General features: G+C 42.8%; 2 protein-coding genes across 6 annotated transcripts; both read left to right on the forward strand.

Moving 5' to 3' along the window:
- Positions 1–1,883: 1,883 nt before the first annotated feature.
- plin3 (perilipin 3) lies at positions 1,884–10,492 on the forward strand. 2 transcript variants are annotated; one of them, XM_061683437.1, is made up of 8 exons: positions 1,884–2,008; positions 3,434–3,512; positions 3,629–3,824; positions 4,220–4,302; positions 4,899–5,151; positions 7,966–8,294; positions 9,350–9,568; positions 9,647–10,492. In XM_061683437.1, the coding sequence occupies exons 2-8, from the start codon at positions 3,456–3,458 to the stop codon at positions 9,788–9,790; spliced, it is 1,281 nt and encodes a 426-aa protein (XP_061539421.1). In that variant the 5' UTR covers positions 1,884–2,008; positions 3,434–3,455; the 3' UTR covers positions 9,791–10,492. The 2 variants fall into 2 exon arrangements, with proteins under 2 accessions (XP_061539421.1, XP_061539420.1); XM_061683436.1 differs by having other exon boundaries at positions 3,445–3,512.
- Positions 10,493–10,608: 116 nt separating this feature from the next.
- zgc:77486 (uncharacterized protein LOC405808 homolog) lies at positions 10,609–18,096 on the forward strand. Of its 4 annotated transcripts, none has more exons than XM_061683442.1 (7): positions 10,609–10,736; positions 12,027–12,131; positions 12,460–12,660; positions 13,019–13,136; positions 14,358–14,491; positions 14,779–14,886; positions 17,718–18,096. In XM_061683442.1, exons 3-7 carry the CDS (start codon positions 12,501–12,503, stop codon positions 17,864–17,866), a joined length of 669 nt encoding a protein of 222 aa, XP_061539426.1. In that variant the 5' UTR covers positions 10,609–10,736; positions 12,027–12,131; positions 12,460–12,500; the 3' UTR covers positions 17,867–18,096. The 4 variants fall into 4 exon arrangements, with proteins under 4 accessions (XP_061539426.1, XP_061539430.1, XP_061539427.1 ...); XM_061683446.1 differs by having other exon boundaries at positions 14,782–14,886; XM_061683443.1 differs by having other exon boundaries at positions 12,027–12,055.
- The last annotated feature ends 1,965 nt before the right edge of the window (positions 18,097–20,061 follow it).

The raw sequence follows: 20,061 nt of genomic DNA on the forward strand, positions 1-20,061 counted from the left end.
CGCACACTTGAGAATGAATGTACTGACTACTCTAGCAACACTTTTCCTGTTTTCCTTTCCACTTTGTGCCAAAAGCTTCAATGACACATTTTCAAATGGAACATAAGCTGAAGCTTCTGTCTAACAAATCATAGAAAGTGGAACCTCGGTTTAAAAGACTGACTAATACCGAGTCGTACGAAAACTGAAGCAATAGTTCCCATGGGAAATAATGTAAATCCAACTAATTTGTTCCAGACAACCCAAAACATTTACAAAAAATACATTTATAAAAAATATAGTTTTAAGTAACGCCCATGACAATGCGCCATTACATTTGACCAAGCCTTGCAAGCAAACACTCTTAATAATTTTTAACAATAATCATCTTAAAATGATCTTTGTGCCCACACAAAGATCATCAATTTGGAAATTAGTTGTCATGTGACGCAGGCAGGTGAGTTTGGTACCGACCATTTTCAACCCTACGAAAACCGAGAGGATGTACGAAAACTGGGACAAAATTTCGGTGAAAACCAAATTCTAATACAACGAGAGCATATGAAAACTGAGGTTTTGTTTATTTTTTTTTTATTAAAATTGTAACAATGTATCGTTTACATGGAAAATACTTGTTTGAACTTTTTGGATTTCCAAATGTAATTAGTTAAATAATCCCAAATCACAATGGTTTTTGCATGGTTTTACTGTCTATAACAAGTTATATCATAAAAGTTATTTTGATCGTGAATATTCAGTTTTTCATAATCATTGTTTGCAGTTGCTTAGAACATAGCCATTGACAACGTACCACATGCCTTGAGTGAACGTGACGTGACGCAAATTTAGTCGTGTCGTGGTTAGGGCTCCAACTAACGATTATTTTAATAATCGGTTGCTCCTATCGATTTTGTTTATTGCGATTAATCGATTAATCGGATAAATGAACTTCCAGCTAGGCGTGATGTACGGCACACGATAGAGAAAATAGAGAATCCCAGGGCCTCTCGACTGTCAAGAGGTCCAAGTTGACATATTGGGTCAAGTCTGCCCTCTGGAGGCTGTCCTCAGCCATTGCGTTGTTGTCATGTTGATCTGACTTTGGTGCATTATTAAGACCTCATCTTGTCAATAACATTTGAATTTTGGTTCTATGTTGGAGTGTACATTATGGATTTGTTTCTTGATAGTATTACGCTCTGTCATTAAAATAATAATAATAAAATAAAAACAACCCCAACATGTTTAATAAGATGAATTGTTTTTGCTGCCCCCGCGACCCGACCTCGGATAAGCGGAGGAAAATGGATGGATACTAAAACAATGACATTTAAAAAAGGAGATATTTATTTCACTCATTATTATTCCCTCAAGGGGAAATATATTTAAGAAAATAAAATATTGTATTATATTTTTATTCTGTAAAAATATTCAATAAATGACTATACGCTTCCGTACATTACATCTATATTTAGTATTATTTATTATGCACTGAAAACTTGTTTATTTGGAGTATTTATTAAACTAGATGAAAGAACGTTGAATAAGTTGCATTGATACAGAAAAATTAAAGGTATTTTAAAAACATTTGAGTTGTAAATATAACAAAAATATAATAAAAAAAACTAACAGATTTGGAAAAAAATAATGTTAATTTGTATTATATTCAATAATAACAACAATGAACTGATTATTTCAAGGTAGCAAGAATAACAACAATGAGGAATTATTTCAAGGTAACAACAGTTTGAACGAAAAATTCTCTACCTGACGTTATCGGAAGTAGAAAAAAGTGGGCGTGGCTGTAGTCCTTGTAGTTCTTTCTGTTGTCAGACATAACCTCTGACCCTTGGTGAGCTGTGATTTGATTGGTCAAAAGTTCATAGCGCAACCTTCCACTCCGCCTTTCAGTCCGGATTGAAATTGCCAATGCGCGGTTCACTGTTGACGAAAACGCAGACAGAAACATCTTCAAACTGTCGGGTGAGACCAGGACAAAAGAGACCCACGACCACGAGCGACAACAACGGTCAGCCTTTTATATTTGACAGTTCGGTTATGCTTATTTATTCTGACCTTTCAACTTTGAGCAGCCATGTTGCCAAATTTTGCCAAAATGTATGTCACGTGCCCAGATTAGCTCAAACTGCGATTTAAATGCCTCCATTGTAAGAATCTTCTGCCTATTTGAGCAGTTGTGGTGGTTTTTATATTTGTTAAAGGAACCAAAATGACATCTGTGACAAATGTAGTGAATTCGTCAACTGGGGTAAAGTTCGACATCCAGAAAGTGGATGAGAAGTCAGCTGCCGTGTCACTACTCCAGTCGCACTGCGCCCTCTTCGGGGAACTATTTGACGTCCAAATATATAATAAACGAAGAAGCAAGTCAGAACTGATTGTCTCATTACAGTTCATCATGTCAAAAGAAGACCACAAAAAAACTCGTAATGAGGTGTGTGTGTGTGTTATGTGTGTTATGCAAGACTGTAGTATTATTGTTTCTTGTAGATAATCCCATCCTTTCCATTGAACAATTCACATTTCAATTTGTCTGAAGTCATTTTATTAGGGAGTCACAGTTGTAATAAAACGCAGTGCCTGTCGAAACACGTTGCCCAACCTAGATGTTGCAACAGAATGACATGTTGCAGTCATAGTGCACTGGGTGATGTCACCACCAGCCGAGAAATTCACCCTTGACCACATCAATGACAAGACAGCGATTGCGTTTATGGGGTGATAAGGCAAATGCACTCTTGACGATGCAAATAAGGTTGCTGAAGTATTGATTTCGATCTTGAGCAAGGCCGCGATAATCAAATTTCTACTCCAACAGAACCTTTGGTGGTGGGTGGCCAGGGCCATCAGAAGGACTGACCTACATTTCCAGCCTAAATTTTAGTATTTGTTCCATGAAAGTGCAATAATTGATTCCCAACAGTCTATTCTCTTCATTGCATTTCACTTGGGTGCACTGTTTCGAGTACACGTGTGTTAGATTGTTTGTCCAATCAGATTCCAGCCTTGACGTGTTGCCATGTCAGTCCAATCTGCCTTCTGAATCGGTAGCGCTGGTCGACGTAACTTCAACTATATTAGGAATGGGACCGTTCGTGTAACGTATCATATTTCAAATTCGTCCTCAATGGGCCAGGGCGCTGGCCCTTGATGATGATGTCATGATTTTTCCATTTTCTGATTTGTTGGTCACCGCAAACTTCAACTAGCAAAACACATCTGTAGCGATCCCAAAAACATCAACAACTTTAATAGCGTATTTAAAATATATTAAAAAAACAAATATATATATATATATATATATTTCTTTAGTGATGGTAAAGTTGTGTAAATCCTTACTGAAGGCCCAGCTCCCAAATGGACAGCCCACACACTCTTTGTGACTAACAAGCAATGTGAGTTTTGGCTCTCGTCTTCATTTTTCTTTTTGGAGATTGAATACAGTAGTCACAACAATGGCAGACGGCGAGAAAACTAATGAGGCTGCAGCTGCAGCTAATGGAGACCAGCAGGTGAGGTGCACCGTGACCCAAAACAACACAATTTACAAAGCCAGGAGCTTTGTAAATAGCGCTGTATTATATTTTGTTTTGTTTTTTTTCTTTGTGACATGTTTTATGTTTCCTAGAATGTTGTTTCGCGAGTAAGCAACCTGCCGCTGGTGAGTTCAGCTTGCGGTGCGGTCTGCAACGCCTACACGAGCACCAAAGACAGCGTGCCCATGCTGAAGGGAGTGATGGATGCGGCCGAAAGTGGCGTCCGAACTCTTGGAGCGGCTGCCGCCACGGGATCCAAGCCTCTTTTGAACATTATTGAACCACAGCGTAGGTTTTGAGTTCAATATAAAAGGGGGTCTTCGGTTCATGACGGGCCCGACATGCGACGTTCTCAGGTTTACGAACGCCGTTCAGTTTAATAGTTTTAAGAATACGTCGGCACAAGAAGCCACACTCTGTTACTGCTGTACTTACTGTTTTGTTTATGGCTCAGCCCTAAAAGTATTTTTCATGCAAATATCTACTGTCATTTGACTGCGTTGGCGTCGGTTGAGGTTCTGCAGAAATTCAGGTTAAGGCCGTGTCCTAAACCGAGCACCCCCTGGAATCTAAACTGTATGAAATGTTACGTTAATACAGCACATTAGCAGAGCGCTGGCCTCATTTGTCGCACATTTTGTGCCACACAAAAGCAAACATGTCGTGTTGTGCACACTTCACAGTGGCGACGGTGAATGAATACGCCATGAAAGGTTTGGACAAGATGGAGGAAAAGCTGCCTATTCTTCAGCAGCCGGCAGAAAAGGTTAGAAAACAAAGACTATTTTGCCAAAAACATTTTGACCCAATTCTGTCCTTGACGAGGCACATTTATTTTATAGATGGATCCTGATTGCATCAACTAATACATAGATTATGCAAGTGTACCAAATGAAACCTGATGATTTTAGTAATGATTTTAAATTATGGTTATGCAATAATAAAGACACAATCCATTCTGGCATATCTTGTTGCTTTCAAAGCACCCCCCCCCCCCCCCCCCCCCCCCCACAAAGTAAACAAAAATTAAATTAAATCGTTGCAAGATCAAACTATTGCTATCATACAACCTTTTAAAACAGTAAATAATGTTTTAAGTGGCATTTTAACATTACGAAGCATCATAAAAGTTTAAAGTTACTTCGCGACTGTCTATGATATCGTTGCTGGAAGTACTGGAGGGTTTTTGTTTCCGACTGTTGCATTCCTCCGGCGGTGACTAAAAAAACGTGTGCTGTGTTCTTGATCATTTCTATTTCTATACTTTTGCTTTCATGATGTTTTATATGCAATGCACTGCTATTGTAAACAGGGGACCCCCTGTAATTAAAACCAAATAATAATTTCCCCTCCTCCTTTCAGGTAGTGTCGAACACGGTCGGAATTGTGCGACAGTCGGTGACGGGCGCCAAAGACGCCGTGGTCGGGGCCAAAGACGCCGTGGTCGGGGCCGTGATGGGCGGCGTGGAGAAGACCCGGGCGGCCGTCAGCGGAGGCATCAGCACCGTGATGGGCACCAGCGTGGGCCAGATGGTCAGCAGCGGCGTGGGCCTGGCCCTCACCCGCTCCGAAGACTGGGTGGAGCAAAACCTGCCGCTCACTGAGAGAGAGCTGGGTAGGTGGTCTTTGGAATTGGTCAGCTAATCATGTGGACTCATTCTTCCACTGACTGTCAATACAGTCGTACAGTGAACCCTCGCTACTTCGCGGTTCGACTATCGCGGATTCTTTTAGTGCAGTTCTGCATGCTTTTTTTTAACAGCGTACAAACCCCGCATTGTATCCCGCGTCCTGATTGGCTACGGTACTGTGGACCAGTTTGAATCCATCTCCTCCGTGCCATGTCTCCTGTACAGCACAGAATACATTCGGCTTGTTCAAATGTTTGGGCCTTAAAACAGGTTTTGCCCTTTGTTTCATTATACAATAATATTACCAATAATAATACGTACAACAACAATAACAATAATAATGTAGTTATTTTTCTTACAAAGGTTTGAACTTTGAGTGTGTTTCTACAAGAGAGAAATGTGAGAAAATGTTAATGGTGAGGTTTACAGCCTTAAAACACATAGTATAATAATTGTAAAAAAAATAGTTTCCTACTTCGCGGATTTCACGGGTTATTTTTGGAACGTAACCCCCGCGATAGACGAGGGAACACTGTACTTCAAAATACAAGTTTAATTTGTTCCATGACTTGCGAGTTTTGAATAAAGTAGCACTGTATTGATAAAAACATTAAAGAGAATGGAAGGAAACTTTTTTTATTAATGTAATTACTGTACATACTGTTGGATGTGTGCCATTTAGGGGTGTGGCCTAATAAATGACATGCTGTTCTTCGTGAAAAATGTGGAACAAAAAAAAATGTTTTTTGGGGGCTGTAACATTTCAATTTATTTAAATGGGAAGAATGGATTGGATATACAGTTAAACTGAATTACAAGCTTGTCACAGAATGAATTAAACTTGTCAAGCATGGTACCACTGTTGGATTGTGCCTAATGAAGCGCGTGAATGTACAACCCCAATTCCAATGAAGTTGGGACATTGTGTTACATTCTGTTAAACATAACAGAATCATGTTCAACCTATATTTAATTGAATACACTACAAAGACAAGATATCGACTGTTCAAACTGATCAACTGGATTGTTTTTAGCAAATAATCATTCACTTAGAATTTTATGGCTGCAACACGTTCCAAAACAGCTGCCACAGGTGGCAAAAAAAGACTGAGAGAGGTGAGGAATGCTCATCCTGTTTGGAACATCCCACAGGTGAACGGGCGCATTGGGAACAGGTGGGTGCCATGATTGGCTAGAAAAGGAGCTTCCCTGAATTGCTCAGTCATTCACAAACAAAGATGGGGCGAGGGTCACCTAGTTGTGAACAAGTGCGTGAGAAAATAGTCCAACAGTTTAAGGAACATGTTCCTCAACGTACAATTGCAAGGAATTGAGGGATTTCATCATCTACGGTCCATTCAGAGAATGTGGAGAAATCACTGCATGTAAGCGGCAAGGCTGAAAACCAACATTGAATGCCCGTGACCTTCGATCCCTCAGGCGGCACTGCATCAAAAACCGACATCAATGTGTAAAGGATATCATCACATGGGCTCAGGAACACTTCAGAAAACCAATGTCAGTAAATACAGTTTGGCGCTACATCCGTAAGTGCAAGTTGAAACTCTACTATGCAAAGCAAAAGCCATTTATCAACAACACCCAGAAACACTGCCGGCTTCTCTGGGCCCGAGCTCATCGAAGATGAACTGATGCAAAGTGGAAAAGTGTTCTGTGGTCCGACGAGTACACATTTCAAATTGTTTCGGGAAATTGTAGACGTGTCCTCCGGGCCAAAGGGGAAAAGAACCATCCGGACTGTTATGGACGCAAAGTTCAAAAGCCAGCATCTGTGATGGTATGGGGCTGTGTTAGTGCCAATGGCATGGGTAACTTACACATCTGTGAAGGCACCATTAATGCTGAAAGGTACAAACAGGTTTTGGAGAAACATATGCTGCCATCCAAGCAATGTAATTTTCATGGACACCCCTGCTTATTTCAGCAAGACAATGCCAAACCACATTCTGCACGTGTTACAACAGCGTGGCTTCGTAGTAAAAGTGCGGGTACTAGACTGGCCTGCCTGCAGTCCAGACCTGTCTCCCATTGAAAATGTGTGGCGCTTTATGAAGCGTAAAATATGACAACGGAGACCCCGGACTGTTAAACACCTGAAGCTGTATATCAACAATTAATGTCCCAGGTTCCGAAATGTTTATTGAATGTTGCTAAAAGAAAAGGTGATGTAACGGAGTGGTAAACATTACCCTGTGCCAGCTTTTTTGGAACGTGTTGCAGCCATAAAATTCTAAGTTCACGATTATTTGCTTCAAACAATCAAGTTCATCAGTTTGAACATTAAATATCTTGTCTTTGTAGTGTATTCAATTAAATATAGGTTGAACATGATTTGCAACGGCACGGTGGACGACTGGTTAGAGCGTCTGCCTCACAGTTCTGAGGACCGGGGTTCAATCCCCGGCCCCGCCTGTGTGGAGTTTGCATGTTCTCTCCGTGCCTGCGTGGGTTTTCTCTGGGCACTCCGGTTTCCTCCCACATCCCAACAACATGCATGGTAGGTTAATTGACAGCTCTGAATTACCCGTAGGTGTGAATGTGAGTGCGAATGGTTGTTTGTATGTGCCCTGCGATTGGCTGGCAACCAGTTCAGGGTGTACCCCGCCTCCTGCCCGATGGTAGCTGCGATAGGCTCCGCCACGCCCGCGACCCTTGTGAGGAGAAGTGGCTCAGAAAATGGATGGGTGATTTGCAAGTCATTGTATTTGTTTTTATTGATGTTTCACACAACGTCCCAACTTTACTACTTTTTGTAATCTCCTTTACATGGTTTCCAGCTGCTGTGGCTGAGCCTGCCACTTACCAGGTGTCGTCAACCAGCCCCAGCTACTTCGTCCGTCTGGGGAACCTCTCGGCCAAAGTGCAGGAGCGAGCCCTCCAGCAATCCCTGCTCCGCGCGCAACAAGCCAGAGACACCGCACGCGCCGCGGTGGCCCAGATGACCAGTACGCTGGACCTGCTGGAGAGCGCCCGTACCAGTATGGCTTCAGGCGGCCACCAGATAGGTGGCGCAATAGAGCAGCTGCAGCAGCGTTGGACTGAGTGGAGTCAGAAGCAACCTGGAGGCGGACAGGCGACCTCCGATGGGAGCCAGGATGAGGCGGAGGTCAGTGCTTTGAGAAGACTCCAACCAGGCTATTCTTATAATGTACTTCGCAGAATCTCTTGGACACTAAGCAGGAATTGACTGTGCTAGTTAAAAGACCATAGTTTTATTGATGATAATACAGTGAAGACCAACCGCGCATAGATGAAAATCCACAATAGTCCTTTGAAAATAGTTTCGCTTTACGGCTGCCACGCCGCACTTAAGCTTTTTAATGGTTTTTAAAGTATTCCTTAACGCTTGTTCTCACTCACACTTTTCCAAAATTGGAAACTGTTTCTGTCACTAACAAGTTGAAGTATAAAGAGAATTAAAAATGTGTACTCTACATTCAAACACTAAGATTTTCACCAAAATTTCATCTCACTAGATTTAAAGTCACACAATGCAAAGCACCATAGACGGGCTAATGGAGAATCGCAGATTTTACAGTAATTCTAAATCATCGAACTGCTGCTAATTGAACACATGCAGGGCAGCAATACATAAACCAAACACCACCTCATTCAAGGTGGTATTACACCTTATATTGCCAAGCTATACCTTTGTGTACCAACATCAACACACCACCACCAGAAAATGCTGTTCAATCACTGATTTGCACCATAAATCGCAAATTTATTATGCTGTCATTGATTAAAATGGCAGACCCACAGACCAGACGAAAAGCCTTGAATACTTGACAAAAGCAAACGACTGTGCGTACATCATCTTCCCCAAATCTTTGTCGTTTAATCAGCTGACTAAGCAGTGCAATTGGTGGAAATGAATCTGCACACACACACAACCTTTGTGGCTGACCAGTTCCTTCTGCACCCCAGCATTAAAGCTATCCATTTTAACAAAATAAACGTAGTTGCATCTAGCTAAGCTATTTTCACTTGTCTACAAAAACATCGACTTTCAAATCTTGAGGCAACATAATGTGGCACGGTTCCTGCGTAGTAAGAAGAGTCAGTTTTACAGTAATTTTCAACACTTTAAATTGGTTACTGCGCAAAAACAACAGACGTTGACGGGGTTCACCATATACCATTTCTGATGATTTTCCACAGCGTTTGGAGTGGCGTGTGCTCTCTATGGCGCGGGGCCTGAGCGAGCAGCTGCGTTCGGCGAGCGCCAACGTGGTGTCGAGCGCTCAGGGTCTGCCGGGAGCCGTGCAGGAGCAGCTGACCGGAGCCAGACGCTCGGCCGACGAGCTGCAAGCCTCTCTGGTGGACGCCGGCGCCATCACGCCTCTCCTTCTGGAGAGGAGCCGTCACCACTTGACCCAAGTACGAATTTCGCCGCGCCGTCTGTGACAGATTGGATTGTGGCGTGTGTCAAATGTCAAGTTCTGCCCTATTTTCTAGGTTCAAAAGTCTCTGGATGGCGTCACGGAGTACTTGCTCAACAACACGCCGCTCAACTGGCTGGTGGGACCCTTTGCCCCGATGATCACGGAGAGGATGGCGGGAGACACGCAGACGGCCGGCCAAAAGCCAAACGCTTTTTAGTCTACTTTTTGCATTTATGATAATTGGGACGTGCCTACCGCAAACAACGAAAACGAGTAATTGACACCTCCCTAAAATGTTTAGAATTGCCTTATTAATAGTTAAATCCCAAAATAATCCACACAGATTCCCCACCAAAAAAATTATCTTTTACAACTTTACCCTTAAAAATAAATTCCTTAGATGATTTGATTTGGAAAAAAAAAAAATGCACTGGAAGTTTCAGCAAAGAAAGGATGGCAATGGACAATAAAACTATGTAATATTGTGTCACTTATTTGACACAGTAATTAGCGGAACATTTGTGTGTGTGTGTGACATTGCAAAATCACATACATCCAATGGGGAAAAAAATTAAAAATTTTAAGCGACTTGTAATCATACTGATGTGTGCAACGTTGGATCACTTTGTAATAATTCCACCACTGCTCCATTTTCACGATGACTGACTCAGATGAGGACATCATGGCTTGGGTTCACCCAACTCCAAATAACATTTCATGTCTTTGGAATGCAATGAATTTAGTGAATTCTTATTAATGGCCGCGCACTTTATTATTGAATATTTTCGAAGCTTGATTTTTCTGCCTTAACGGTTTTAAGTGTCCTTGGCATAAGCACACTTTTGTAACCCATTGTTCTCGTGCCGTTTGAGTTTCAGTGTTATGTACAAGATGATGTGAATAAAAGTCGGTCACTGTGTTGGGTGTTTATTTTTGTTTGGTGGTTTTTTTTTGGGGTGGGGGGGGGAATCTTTTCGGCGGTGGGACTTTTTTTTGTTTTTTCTTTTTTTGGGGGGGGCATGTTGCTGGGCGATGACGTCACGGCCGTTGTTTCCAATGTCGGCTGCTGTCGCCCTCGCGTAGGAGGCCGTTCGGCGCACAAGTTCTCCCGAGAAAAATTCAAGCTCCAGGTCGTCGACAGCCGCCGGTACCGTGACGCCCAGGTACCCGCCGCCCCTGCTCGACCTCTCGCTCGGAGTCAATGTCGGTTTGCGTCATTTCAAGCGCGGACCTTCCATTTCTGGCCGCTTACGTTAGCATCCGTGCTAACGCTAGCCGGCGGCTAACTGCATTTATTTTCATTGTTTTGTTCGATTTTCCACACAAGGGGACTTTACCAGGGAGTTAGTGTTTTGTCACTGTCGCCGTTTGGCCGCGATAAAACTCAACCGAGTCAGCTATGATGTTTTGAGCCACAGCTCGGCAATTGTTTCCTGCTGCCGACCAAACTCAAAAAGCGCTCGTTCACACGGGCGCATCTTTTAATACAACAACAACACTTTGTAGCTATTGTTGTTGCCTAGATACATTGTTGGTTTTACGTTGGTGTACATGTTAAGATGGCTTTGTGTTCAACTTACTCGCTTTTTTTATTTATTTATTATATTTTATTTTTTGTTGAGTTGACAGCGTAACACGAAGGTCGTGTAGCGTTGACATCGATATAAACACGTTCATATTTATATTTATTTCTTTTGAGCGATTCATGTCGTCGAGCACTTGAAAGGTTAACAGTGCTTGAGTTCAAACAAATGCACAAACTTGACACTTGAGGCGAATCTTCGCTGTTTTAGTTTAAGAGAGACACGAGAACTTTTTTTTTTTTTTTAAACATTTCCTTTTCTAACATACACCCTCCTGCCGATTTGTACCTTAATAACCCGCTGAGATCAAATAAGTGCACAAATTTAGAGCGAAGGCAAATCAGTTTTACTTACAAACTTGAGCCGTTGTACGTTATAAAACACAACAAATATATTACCATTTACGTTTTTTTTAACGTATATCTTGTCGCCTTCATTCGTTACTGCTCATTGGCTATTTAATACTTCATGTAAAATAATCCCGGTTGAGTTGCGACAAGACTTTGGCGGAATCCTAACAAAAATCTTGATCGATAAAATGACGACTGTTTAACGGAAGCCCATTGACGTTACGTTTAATTCACGGGCCCTTTATTCCTTTTAAATCAGGAGGGTTGTGCTTTGCAGCGAGGTAACGACGTGTTTATTTGTCGCAGGCAGGTTCGAGTTTTATTCCGGTTTAAATAAAACGCACCCATTCAACTATATGTGTATATATATATATTTATATATATATATATATAATAATAATCAAAGATCGTTGCGTTTTGATGACGTCATTTGGCAACTTGTCGGTAAACTCGGCTCATTTATTTCTTATTCCCCCCCCCCCCTTTTTTTTTTCTTGTTCAACTGGACTTTATGACAAAGTACGGGGCCCGGATGACACAGAGAACGAGGTAAAGTGCGAACGTGAATTGGAACGCCCCTGACTAACAGGACACTTTATATCCCGCTGCACAACCGCCCAACACGGTACACACACACACACACACACACACGCACACACACGCGTGCCGTGCATGGGTGGGAGGGCTTCCATCTCAATTAGCCTGTGCAAACTTCACTCTGGCATACACATGGGCACATTTGCATTGCTTGCTATGTAAATAGTGTCCAAGTGGAGTGTTTTACTATATAAAGACCCCCACACACACACGTGCACACACAGTCATCTTCTGTCGTGCAAAAAAAAAAAAAAAAAAAAAAAAAAAAAAAAAGGAGTTGTTTGTGCTCAACAACTCCAAAGTCCGGTCGGCTCGATCCTCCTCACCTTGAGTAACTCTTGGCATCCCAACTTCAGGAAGATCCTCTCCCGTCCCCCCTCGCCCTCTCTGTTGGAGCATGGCTCAGGAGACCAATCAGACCCAGGTGCCGATGCTGTGCACGATGGGATGCGGTTTTTACGGTAACCCCCGCAACAACGGCATGTGCTCGGTCTGCTACAAGGAACACCTACAGAGACAACAGGGAGGGGGGAGATCCAGTCCCCCGGGGGAGAAAGGTAGGACGAAGGGATGAGGCTAAAAAATTGGGGGGATGTCAGATTTGTAGTTGGCCTAAAGGGAAATTTCAATGTCGTGGATGAAACTAGGACGTGTTGGTCGTCTGCCATCTAGCGGAAGAGCATTTAATTGTTCTGTGTGTTTATTGAATGTTGCTTGTTGTTGTCACTATATGACACTAGTATAGATAGAAGACCAAGGTAACATTTGTAGTAAAGAAATTATGTTTGGATCAATTTAGTGAAATCGGATAATTTCTCAGTGGTTGGGATTCACTGGATCAGATGGCATTAGCGCACAAAGCGTCACATGCTCAGCAACGCAGTGTGAAATCGAGACTTTCCTGTCCACACACAGCCGCAACGTCGCCGTCGGGGATGCCGGGGCCCGCTGACGTCGTCGCGGAGGGCACAGCCCCCCCGCCCAGCGCAGAGGCGGCGGCGGCGTGGACCTCACCCGACGAACCGACATCCAGGTGGGCTTCACGTGACTGCCTGTACATCTGTGCAAACGCTGAGGTTCTCAAACCTCTTGAGTGCAAGGGAGAATTTCTATCCAATGACAACTTTTTAATGTAAATTCCCGTTAGGGCTACAACAATTAATCGGATATCTGGAATAATTTGAGCATTCGCGCCAGTTAACAACCAGCCAACTCTACACTCGTTCGTTGAGACCCACCTCACTCACTCACCAGACCAGACCTTCATTTTTAAAGCAAGACATGCTCAAAGTCACAGATACTACAGTAGAACGTGAGAATGGCGACGCAAAGTAGGAAAAAATTAACTGCTCCTCACATGCACGTTATTGTCTAATAATGCAAAATACATTTTGTTATCGTAATATTGGGTGCTTTAATTGGTAGAATACACTATTCTAAAACTAGTCAATAGTTGCAGGTCAAATTCTAATGAAACATAATTACCCTGATGTGTATCCCTGAATGCCGTAGGAATTGCAAAGTGGTGTCCGATATCGTTTTTTTTCCCCCCCAGACCAATTCAGTATAAGTATTCACTCTTGAGTACTCACCAACACAGAGTACCGATACCACTAGTACTTTAGATGCATACAATTTCAATAGGTAAAAATAGTTACAGATAATTGTAACCAAAGACCTTTATTTCTTTCTGATGCAAATTGATGAATCACCGACGCGTTAAACCGCCGCAGCGTAGCACAATCTATTGGCAAGGAGGACTTGATATTAGATTTTATTGCCTTAAATATTAGTGGCTTTTATCGGCAGTCTTCATGAGTACCCGATATTTTGTAATAAGGCCAGAATCAGTACTCTCCCATGCCTATTAAGAAGGTACCTATTTTGGAGAAAATGTCATAAGGCGTTACTAAAAGTAATTTTTTTTTTTTTTTTTTTTAAATTGAGAATTAAGTTGTATTTCTAATTCCAAGGAAAAAGTGCAGTCTTTACAAGAAGAAAGTGATTTGTTGGGGTAATGAGTTGTAATCTTATGTGAATAAAGTTTTTCCAAGAGAAAGTCATAATATACAACAATAATATACAGCTGAAGTCATAGTTTAACAAGGAGGGGGGGGGGGGGGGGGGGGAGTGCTATTCTAGCAAATACATTTTCTTTTGCTCTGTAAAAGAAGTCTCTTAAAAAAAAAAAAAAAACATTTTAAAAAACACTTTTTTTGTAAGTAGTGCATTTTGCCTTTTGTGTTTGATGCAGCGTCAGTCCCGGCTCGGCCAGTCCAGTAACTCAACAGATGACGGCCATGAGCATCTCCCAGGACTCGGGCGCCGTCGACTCGGACCGAGCGGAGGCTGACGACGCCGAAGACGAGGAATTGTCCAGCACCTCAGGTACAAATCCGCCGACCTAAAGCGGGGTACACGCATACCAATTTGTAACGTCCTATCCGATTTTTACATTGTAAGCAATCCCACACCGAACACCCGCCGATTCGCGCGTCACCATTTGCTGATTATCCTAGATATATATTTTTTACGCGGTTCCTAACTTTGGCTATTCACAGCTAACTGCTTGATGGCTCTAAAGTTGACATTGTTTTGTTTTTTGACTCTTTGACCCCCCCCCCCCCCCCCCGCGACTTGTACTGAGAAATGACAGCGGGCTGGTTGTGTCTCAGCAGAGCCAGCGGGAGAAGCGGCGCAGACCTCTGACGGCGAGCAGACTCCTGATAAAAACAAGAAAAAGAACCGCTGCTTTTCTTGCAGGAAGAAAGTTGGCCTCACTGGTAAGACTGCGTTTGATTTTGCATATCCTTTCATATCGCATTTCCTCTTACAGTGGCGGGGGGCCGTTTCTCTAAATAAATATGCAGCGAACCCTCGCTATTCGCCTCAAACCCCAACACAGCCAAAGCAAAACACATTTGCGATCACATATTTGTAATATTTACTCATGTTAGAACACTAAAGAAATGACGCGTTGTTATATTGTGCTCAGTGTACAGCTTGCTTGTATGACAATTTCAGTTTATTGTCCCTTCAAAATAACTTGACACATCGCCATTAATCTCTTAACCGCTTGCAACAAAAGTGAGTCCACCCCAAGCATCATTAGTCTCCTAAATCAAAGCGCAAGTTATTAAATATGATGTACATAGACTGTCACCTTTCATAATTAATTTAAAACAAAGAAGGTGTGCTTTATCGGCAGACTTTCATCTTTAATTTGAGTGTATTTACAGTGGGTTCGGAAAGTATTTATTTATTTTTTTTAATTTTTTTTTTAATATATTGCAGCCATTTGCTAAAATCATTTAAGTTAAGTTTTTCCACATTAATGTACATACAGCACCCCAAATTGACAGAAAAAAAAAATAATTGTTGACATTTTTGCAAATTTATTAAAAAAGAATAACTGAAATATCACATAGCCATAAGTATTCAGACCCTTTGCTAAGTATTGAGGAGACGCACCCTTTTGAGCTAATACAGCCATGAGTCTTCTTGGCAATGATGCAACAAGTTTTTCACACCTGGATTTGGGGATCATCTGCCATTCCTCCTTGCAGATCCTCTCCAGTTCTGTCAGGTCGGATGGTGTATGTTGGTGGGCATCCATTTTCAGGTCTCTCCAGAGATGCTCAATTGGGTTTAAGTCAGGGCTCTGGCTGGGCCATTCAAGAACAGTCACGGAATTGTTTTGAAGCCACTCCTTTAGTATTTTAGCTGTGTGCTTAGAGTCATTGTCTTTTTTTAAGGTGAACCTTCGGCCCAGTCTGAGGTGCTGAGCACTCTCGAGAAGGTTTTCGTCCAGGATATCCCCGTACTTGGCCGCATTCATCTTCCCTTCGATTGCAGCCAGTCTCCCTGACCCTGCAGCTGAAAAACCCCCCCACAGCATGATGCTGCCACCGCCATGCTTCACTGTTGGGACTGTGATGAGCAGTGCCTGGTTTTCTCCACACTTGCCACTTAGAATTAAGGCCAACAATTTCTATCTTGGTCTCATCAGACAACAGAATCTTATTTCTCACCATCTTGAAGTCCTTCAGGTGTGTTTTTTTTTTTTAGCACACTCCATGCGGGCTTTCATGTGTCTCGCACTGAGGAGAGGCTTCCGTCGGGCCACGCTGCCATAAAGCCCCGACTGGTGGAGGGCTGCAGTGATGGTTGACTTTCTAGAACTTTCTCCCATCTCCCAACTGCATCTCTGGAGCTCAGCCATAGTGATGTTTGGGTTCTTCTTTACCTCTGTCACCAAGGTTCTTCTCCCACGATTGCTCAGTTTGACCGGACGGCCAGCTCTAGGAAGGGTTCTGCTCGTCCCAAACGTCTTCCATTTCAGGATTATGGAGGCCGCTGTGCTCTTGGGAACCGTAAGTGCATCAGATGGTTTTTTTGTAACCTTGGCCAGATCTGTGCCTTGCCAGGGTTCTGTCTCTGAGCTCTTCAGGCAGTTCCTTTGACCTCATGATTCTCATTTGCTCTGAGATGGCACTGTGAGCTGTAAGGTCTTCTATAGACAGGGATGTGGCTTTCCTAATCAGGTCCAATCAGTATCATCAAACACAGCTGGACCCCAATGATCATCTCAAGGATGATCAGAAGAAATGGACGGCACCCGAGTTAAATATGAGTCACAGCAAAGGGTCTGAATACTTGTGGCTGTGTGATATTTCAGGTTTTTTTTTAAATAAATCAGCAAAAATTTCAACTATTACGTTTTTTTTTCTGTCAATGGTGTGCTGTGTGTACATTAATTGGGGGGGGGGGGGATGAACCTAAATGGTTTTAACAAATGGCTGCAATATAACAAAGAGAGAAAAATTGAAGGGGGTCTGAAAACTTTCCGTACCCAATCTACATCCAAATCAGGTAAATGGTGTATGAACTGCAACAGTCGGTATCTCCCACAAATTGCCGACTACCTTTTAAGGGCGGCTGGCTAGCTGCGTGCGAGCATCCCGTATCCTCGGGTTGCTGTTATTTGCTGCCCCGGAGCCAAAAATAAAAAATGCTAAAAACACATTTCGTTGGGATGAACCGCAAGGTGTTGGGCAATGTAGTTTTCTATGTAAGGTCCGAACGCGTCGCCAGCACCACAAACGGGCATCATTACCACGTTACCCAGAATTCAACACCGGCTCAGGGCGGTCGAAAGACGCGATAGGGTGCATCGGGAGATATTCTCGAGCATTTTGGAGGTATACGAATGTAAACATTAAATGGACGGGGATGGAAGTGGGGATTTTGAAGACGTCTTTTTCACAAAAACTGGGGCGCACAGAAACCACTTAAGTCTTGCGAGAAGGACTTTGGTCCTCGTGAGTTCGCCTCCTTTGTACCGTGAACCTTACTGCAATACTTGCTTTCCAAAGATCGCAATGATTATCAAACCGTGAGCTTTAAATATTGTTAGATCCCTAGTAATTACACTTAATACCGGTACATTTCTGTACATTCTCTATTATGGTTCATTATGTTTTTATACAATACAGTGCAATTTTCTTTATTAAAACTACAAGGGTGTGTTAGTGGTGTGTTTTTTCTGGGATGAAATTGAACTTGTAAGTCAAGGTACCGCAGAATTTCTCACTTGTGTCATCTCGTGCCGCAGGTTTCGACTGCCGCTGCGGCAACCTCTTCTGTGCCATCCACCGTTACTCCGACAAACATGACTGTCCCTACGATTACCGGAGCGCCGCCGCCGCCCGCATACGCAAGGAGAACCCCATCGTGGTGGCCGAGAAAATCCAGAAGTTATGAAGACTCGAGTACGACGGCGGCGGCGACAGGCGCGCGCCTCTCTTGACAGTTGACAACAACGGTGACACCCGATATCATGGCTACATTCGTTCACGGTGATCTTGGGGTGGGGGCGATGGAGTCGCAGTCACTGTCCAGACACTTTCCCTTACTAGCATCTATCTCCACTTGTGACTGTTTTCTGTATGATTGTGTTTGTGTGCGAGGGTGTGTGTGTGGGAGAAGAGCAACGGGGGCTCAGTGGGGAGGGGAGGCGTTTAAATTTCCTTTTTTGTTGGCTCAACATTTTTGGGGGGAGGGGACGGGGCGTGTGTTGTTGTTTTTTTTTTCTTTTTCTTTTCCTCATCCCATCCCTGTGAGGAATGAAGAACGGATCACGAGGTCAATCAATCCCCACCAACCGGGAGGTCAACATCCATCAGCGAGACCTTTTTAAGGGCTTCGGATTCTATTCTCCGCTAGTAAAAATGATGTCAACTTCTCTGTCAAACTGGCTTTTTTTTTTTCTTTTTTCTTTCTCTCTTCCCCCCTCACCGCCTTCACCCTTCTCAATCACCACACTTTGGACTTTCTCAGCATATTCCAGCAGTGTCTCTATTTGATATATTGACTTATAACTGAACTGTTATCTGAGCGAGAGGGCAGTGGAGAACTTGACTTAACCGAGTGATTGAATATGTTTTCTTGTTTTTTTGTTTTATTTTTCCTGTTTTAATGAGCGTATGACTTCAGAAGATCTATATTAATATATTGTAGTTAGCTTGTGTGATTGCATTGTATTTATTTTTTTATCCTTTGGTGGGTCCACTGGAGGATTGGCAGCATGTGTCGGCAAATCGCGTAAGAGTTGCACTTTTGAATTGAATTCCATCTCGATTATACAGTTTAACCGTTGTAGAGGAGAAGGAAACCTTACGTACGCATGCTCTTGACCAGTTAAGCTGTTGGAATGGCGCAAAATGAAAGCTCATTTGGGATTGATTGGGAAACTGAAGCACGAGCAATACCGCCGACTTTGAGCTGCTTTCACACTGTCGACTTCCGGCATTTGATCCGTAACAGAAGGTACGACATTTGTTCACCGACCTTCACGCGATTTCCTAGAATGCTTGGGAGGTGCAAATCAGTCAACTTTATGTACATTGATAGATTTTAACATTATGGCCTTTTATTATGGTTCTACTGGTCAATGTTTCACTTTTTTTCACAACTTGGCGTTCTCTAACAAGGAGCTGAATTGGAAAATTCACAACAGGTGATTGAGCCATGAAAATTTCCAAGGATGTCCACTTTTCTCCCTTTCTGTGCCTCTTCCAATCTCGCAACCTGTTGATGACACGCTGAAGCTCAGCAACAGAGATGCAGAGAGACTGGAAGAGTCACAGAGGCAAAAAATGTAATTCATATGGAAATTTTCGCCAGTTGCGAATGTCTCGGTTTAGTTTTTTTTTTTTTTTTTTTAAGGGAACAGCAAGTTGTTCAAAAAGTACTGAAATGTCGAACAGGCGGACATGTGCATTCAAACGTTTAGAACGAGAAGGTCAAAATAACTGAACTAATATTAATATAACCCCTGTTCCTTACTGCAGCTTCGCATCTTGTGTCTCATTGAAACATTTCAAGAGTATTCTGTTGTCACTGACTTCAAGCACGCAGATGTGTTCCAACGGATCCGTCAATCCACTGGTGTGCGGGAATTGGACGAATCTATTAGATGTGTATGCGGAGAGTTGGACTGAACGTTTGCTTTCAACGCAACGAGGCAGAAGAAATGTGTCCCCGGTGGTTACGGTTCTGATACTACCTCAGCAGATGGAAAAATTGCTGACAAGTAAATCAAGGAAAATTGTCAAAATGTAAATAAAGTTCAGCTGTTCTAGTAGAAAAACATGGAATAAAATTTGACGCAAAGGGGGTGTGAAAGGGGCTAAAGAGGCGTGTGGCACACCTGCTCCGTTTTGTTCAGCATCTGGGGTCATTTTCAGTTTGTACTCGATTCTTAAAGGCACGGCGTAAATGGCCTTGTTTTCGTGTGCGCGCGTGTGTGTGCGTGCGTGTGTGTGTGTGTGTGTGTGTGAGAGCGAGAGCTAGAGAAGCTCCTTGCCGCTCCAAGCACCAGCAGACCACTGACACGTGCTGAATGAAAACTGACCCGGCTTGCAAAAAAAACAAAAAAAAAGCGACATACACTGCTC

Source organism: Phycodurus eques, chromosome 8 (assembly GCF_024500275.1).
Source record: "Phycodurus eques isolate BA_2022a chromosome 8, UOR_Pequ_1.1, whole genome shotgun sequence".
Taxonomy (NCBI): Eukaryota; Metazoa; Chordata; class Actinopteri; order Syngnathiformes; family Syngnathidae; genus Phycodurus; species Phycodurus eques.